This window comes from Nanorana parkeri, unplaced genomic scaffold (genome assembly GCF_000935625.1).
Source record: "Nanorana parkeri isolate BGI_ZX_2015 unplaced genomic scaffold, ASM93562v1 scaffold195, whole genome shotgun sequence".
Taxonomy (NCBI): Eukaryota; Metazoa; Chordata; class Amphibia; order Anura; family Dicroglossidae; genus Nanorana; species Nanorana parkeri.
The window spans coordinates 1,243,290-1,249,289 of NW_017306463.1; the positions used below are offsets into that span (position 1 = coordinate 1,243,290).

At 45.8% G+C, this 6,000-nt stretch overlaps 1 protein-coding gene across 1 annotated transcript in view; it reads right to left on the minus strand.

Annotated features, from left to right (window-relative positions):
- Positions 1-6,000, minus strand: part of RSPRY1 (ring finger and SPRY domain containing 1) — a 31,346-nt gene that overhangs the window by 4,365 nt on the left and 20,981 nt on the right. The window contains exons 10-12 of the mRNA XM_018555419.1: positions 5,239-5,350; positions 998-1,100; positions 758-910 (exon numbers count right to left, since the gene is read on the minus strand). Of these exons, the coding sequence (XP_018410921.1) occupies positions 758-910; positions 998-1,100; positions 5,239-5,350 (368 nt within the window). The remainder of the gene's footprint in view (positions 1-757; positions 911-997; positions 1,101-5,238; positions 5,351-6,000) is intronic.

The following is a 6,000-nucleotide window of genomic DNA, read 5'->3' on the forward strand; positions in this document are numbered from 1 at the left end:
GATTGGTCGTCAGGGCGACGGGCACTCTTGGCGTAACATCACCAGAGTTGCAATTATGGGCCTATGTGTATATTTTCTGCTCTCCGGTGGCATCATGCAAAGTGTTTCCATTGTCCTGATAGCAATCTGCCCGGCAGTAGTAGAATAGCACTAGATAAAGTGAGAGTAGTGAAGCCAGTTTTGGTCGGATTTAGAGAAGTCTTGCAGAATCCTGGCTGAGAAACCCTGGTCTATCTTCTGGACACAACACTGCAGCCCAGTACTTTGAATTAATGCTTGCAAATGACGAGCACTCATTGGCTAGATGAGATGACCACGCTGACCAATGAGTGCTCTCCATTTGCGAGCATTATTCTATATACAGAGTACTGGGTTGCACTGCTGTGTACGGTATACGGATGTACAAAGGCTGCAGAGTGGGGGAGGCGGTTGATGGGGGAAGGGGGTGAGGGTAAATCACCCCTCTGCTTACACTGTTCTCTCCTCCCGTCAGCATGTTTGTTCTCTCATCACACAAAGCAAAGTCGTTTTTGCCTCCCTCTCTGTCTGAATGCTGCTGTGCAGAGGATTACTGGAGTGTACAGTACATACACTAGCCGCATTAAAGAAAAAAAATACAGTACATTCATACATTAAAAGCAATAATTGCTTTACTAATAAATATAAAAGTGTAAATAAATAATATAAAAGAAGTCATTATTAGGTGTAATCATTTATTTTTTTTCCCTTTTAGAAAACGAATGTGTAAAACTTTTACCTTGGCAATATGACCTTTTCTTCCGGGGCAAGAACAGCGTACTCATTAAAAGTGCTACATTTGTTTGCCGGTGGATACTTGAAGGGTTTGGCTCCGAAGTTGAACTCGCACTGCTGATAGGACATGAAACTGGCTGCAGCAAAAAATCCAGACCTACAAAAACATCAACCCGCATTGATGAAAGGAACGCATTCTGACAACACACAGGGAGGGACGCAACAACACAAGTTTAGGACTTACGTTGCGGAAGAAAAGACTTGCTTCTCGGGAGGAAGCTGATTTCCGTTCAGCGAAAAGATCATTAACTTTTTGTGTAGGTCCAATAAAAAGCCGACCGTGTCACCTGGAAGAGAACAAACATCCCAAAGTGGTGATTATACAACACCTACCTGAAAAGTGGCTTCTATTCCAATATAACGGTGATCCCCTTACCCCATGACCGAACCCCTCCTGCCTAGTTTCCCTCTGCTATGATTGCTCACTGGGTCGCCAGACTCGTTACAATGTGACCATACAATCTCTATACAATCAACTTTAGGTTCATCAAAACTCTTTAATATGAGGACCTTATGTATCCTATCAGTCAGTCAGCTCTCACACTACATAATTGCTGGTAGATCTAAAAGGAGATTGTACAATCCGATTGTATAGCGTACAGTCAGCCTTTGCGCCACTGCTGTGGTCCACTCACTTACCACATTGTCAAGGGAGTGAATGACTTTGTACACTCAAAAAGAATTAAGTACAACTCCAGCTTTTTTGTTACATTTTGTATAGGGTTGGGAGGGGTCTGAACCTCTGCTGGGTTTTTCAATGATGTTCATGTCCCCATTGGGCAAATTTCCCTTCACTTCCTGTCCTGGTGACATAATACAAAGTAAAAGACATTTAAACAGGGACACAGACGACCAGGAAAACCTAACAGAGGTTCTGATCCTTCCCCACTCTACTAATAAAACCTCTTGTATTACCGTCTTATGCTATCCATACCCTGCTCAAATTTTGGCTGATTCCTGTTCAAGGGACCAAAAGCCAAGCTGTGGGTGGCCCCTGTCGGTACCACCCAGTCTGACGAGCTTGAATGACAAAACTGAAGGAGCAAGGTGGAAAATTGCCAGCTAAGCAGTGACTGCATCCATTCAGACACAGGATGTCAGAATACAACAGCCAGCAGGGTAGATACAGTGTGGACGGAGGAATCGAGTGATTTTTCTCATTCAGCCCCGTGGGCTCTAGCTGTGTATGACTAGCTTTAGTCCCCATTGAGTAATTTCCTTTTATGCCCTGGAAACAATCAGCAGTAAAGAGAAACCTTCCCAAAAAGGCATTAGAGCTGTGGTTCTCAACCTGTGGGTCGCGACCCAAAAGTGGGTCGCAAGCCACAGTTGAGGGGGTCGCCATGTGCCTTGTGCTGTGCTAGGTAAGAGACTCCTCAGCCTCCTCCTAGTGCAGCAGTGTCAGTTATCCTAGATGGTGCTGCAGCAGCTGCGGCCGGAGGGGATCTGAGAGAGGGAATTGGGCAGGAGTGAGGAGAGTGCCACTAGCTACCCGAGAGCCCACTCAGATACTAGTATTGGTGCACCCCTAAATTTTACCATTGGGGGTCACCACAACTTGGCAAATGTTACCAAGGGGTCCCAGCCCTAGAAAGGTTGAGAACCACTGCATTAGAGCAACCCTGTCACTTGTATACATTGTCTCCAGCAGTTGCCCCCTCTAAAAAGAATACGGTAAGCTGAATACTTACCAGTCTAGTGGGTGGCAAGTGACATTTGCTTGCTCTTGCAAAGCTCCAGGTATTGCTTTTATTTGACACTTCCACGGAGTGTTGGGTAGCGTGTCCCCGCTGGACAAAGAGCTCCTCAAGCTGGCCCCTATGTCACTACTGTGTTCTAATGCAGCGGCTGAAGGGAGGTCCTATAGAGACCAGCGAGGCACATTCTGGCCAAACACCCAGAAGGGTCAGATGGCAGCAGCACCCACAGCTCTACAAGTGAATGGAGACTTCCCTCGCCACCTGCCAGACTGGTAAGTGTAGAGCGTATTATTCGCAGGAGGCAGCTGCTGGAGATGTATTATACAAGTGACAGCGTCACATTAACCCCTTCATGACTGAGGCCCTTTTTTCATTTGCACCCATGTTATATTCCACATTTTAGGCCTGAAAATGACGTAAACCCCCCCAACATTATATATTTTCTGAATGCCAAGACCCTATAGAATAAAATGGTGGTAGTTGAAAATTTTTATGTTGCGCAATATTAGCGCAACTCCTTATTAAACCCCAAAATTTAGTGACAAATTTAATTAAATGCCCCAAAACACAACAAATTACCCATTTTTTTAATGAAATATAAAAGATGAGGTTACAACGAGTAAAACGATACCCAACATGCCCAGTTTACAGATTGCGTGCGACCGTGAAACGGCGAAAAACTGCAGTACCCCAAAAAGTCAATAAAAGACGCTTTAAAAGCCCCCACAGGTCATCAATTTAGAGATACCCCAAAATACTGGCCCTAGAATTATTGCTCTCACTCCGGCGTGCGCGGCGATACCCAACATGTGTAGCGCGTTCGTCGTTTTCATGCGTAGGCGCACCCGACGCGTGTTTACGTGGCGACGCGCGTGCTCGCGGGGGCGGAGGACTTTAAAATTTTTTTTATTATTATTAGATTTATTTTATTTAAATTTAATTTAAATATTTTTTTTTTTTTTTTTTACTTTACTTTGACTGCTATCACATGGGGGGGCTTGCAAGCCCCCCCATGTAATAGCAGATGGTGGTGACAGGTCCTCTTTAAGGTGATGCTGGGGGTCCAAAAGACCCTCAGTGTCACCTTTACACTGGAAATAAGCTATTGAAGTGCAGATCGCACTTCAATAGCTTATAGCTGGGCTGCAGGAGCCCAGAACTGACAGCCCAGGGACCGGAAGTGATGCAATCTGCATCGCTCCCGGTCCCATAGAACGGGGAGGGGATCGATGAACGGAAGTTCGTCGACCTCCTCCCCAGCTCCCCGCGGACACAAAGATCGCCGGTCACGGGCCCGTAGGAGGGGCAACGGAGCACGGCGGGGGTGTCCGGGGGGGGGGGGCGGCCCCTTCTTCGGGACGCAGAAGCGATCTGGCGACAGGTAAGTCGCCAGGATCGCTTCTGTTGTAAAGCCGACAGTCGGCTCTACAAGTTTAAACAGACTCCCGGCGGCAAAAGTCGCCGGGAGTCTGTTTAAACAGCCCCGATGACGTCGTCAGTCACGAAGGGGTTAAGCATCTTGACCTTCCAATGTGATACCTCGGACTGCCTTGCTTCTTGCCGCGGGACTCCTGCCAGTATCATAGGCTGCCCAAGCTATAGACAAACATGTTGGCACACAGTGTTCACTGTTGCTAGTGAAAAGTTCCGTTGGCCACAAAACACATGGCGAGTCTCAGAAATGTTACCCAGTTTTCAATTGCAATACTGACCGGATGAAGAAGACCTCGCACCACCAGAGTATTATGAGCCTGAACCATTTTAAACTGTTGGGTTGCCTTAATCTATTCAATTGTTTTTTTTTGATCCGATTGGTGGTTGATGCTGGACACACCTATCCTACACCCAGAGACAATCATCTATCCCAAATCGCATGTAACTATACCATGTATGACTGCATGTGGACTACCGCTGAAAGATGTGGCCGTTGTCGCCCCGTCAATAACTTCAATGGCCGCAGCGGGTGCATCTGAATGGGGACACCTGGGATTCCTGCCACAAGAAACTGTAGGTTCTTGCCACAAATCCACAAATACAGCAAAGTCCTTGTGTGAATGGGGCCTTAGAACACTGAAAGTGTACCAGGTGGTTAGAATGAAAGCCGACTATCCCCCCCCCATTCAGGATCTGTCTGGAGAGGACATAGTGAAACAAACATCTATCTCTTCAGAACAGAAACAGGAGGAATCTGCAACAATGTTTATTAAAATCCTTGCGCTGTACATAGATCACCCAGACGGGATTATTTTTGTTTTTTTCTCAACAAAAATTGAGTGTCACCTTAAAGTATACCCGTCACCACATATGGTAGTGGTAAATTCCTGAATGTAAGCTCATCAGGTGCTCATCAGGAAGACTTGTAAATCTGTGGATGTCGGCACCCTGGAAACCCCAGGTTACAACACTGGGGGAAGTTGCCCATAGTAACCATTCTCTCTTCAGTTAAGCTTAGAAAATGAAAGAGACTTGCTTATTGGTTGCCATGCACAGCTGCTCCAGATTCTGTCTGCTCCAGTTCTGATAAATTCCACCAATTTGTTTTCTTTAGTGCTTATAGGAGTTGCATGACCTCAAAGGACAAAAGAAGCATGCAACATCAGTAACCTGTATGTAGCATGTTTCTACACAATTTGTCAGAGTGTCTGTGGGATTGGCTTTATCTAGACAGCAGTATTCCGCTGGGTTCTCGTGTCATGGTGCAAGCCATATAATAGACAGGTCTTACCTTCTTTCCAGCAGGGGTGTTGGTGAGGTTTACTTTTTGCGTTGTACCAGATCAGCTGCCTGCAGCCGTCGTACGCACAGGAATACTCATCATCCCCAATGCCGTATCCTTCCTACATACATAGGGACAGACATTCTTTTATGGATTTATATTGATCTTTCATTTGAGCAATAGAAGTTTAATGTCCAATTGAATTTTCAGTTTAAACCAGTTAAATACATTCTAGGTGCATCAGAACAAAAACAAAAAAAGTGTTCTAATGTCTTACAGTCCGTTTTCTCTACAAATCAGCCACAGCCTGAGAAGAAAAGCATTTTCCCTGCCAGCCGCTGAATGGGACCCTTGCTCTGTGGGGTCTTTCTGCAGGGGGCCAACATGCCTGATTCCGAGTCAGACTATAGCTTTCCAGTCAGCATGTGCTTTGCTGATTGGACAGCTCTGGCTCAGCAGGGGGCGTGCAAGACCCCTGCAGAGAGACCACTGCTTCCCTACAGAGAGCAAGGGTCTGCAGCAGCTGGCAGGGGATAGGTTTTCCGACTCAAGCTCTCGGTTGAACAAATGTCAGTCTTTACCACAGCGTTACAAAAGCTTACAATCCTCACAAAGAAAACTAGATTGGAAATGGAATCTGCTCAATCAAGACATCTTCCTTATGCAGTTCTGGTGTAAGAAGCACAAAGCTTTCTCTGATAACATTGCTCAGTATGGTATTAACCCACACTGCCATATAGTTAAAACTATAATATATATATATATATATAT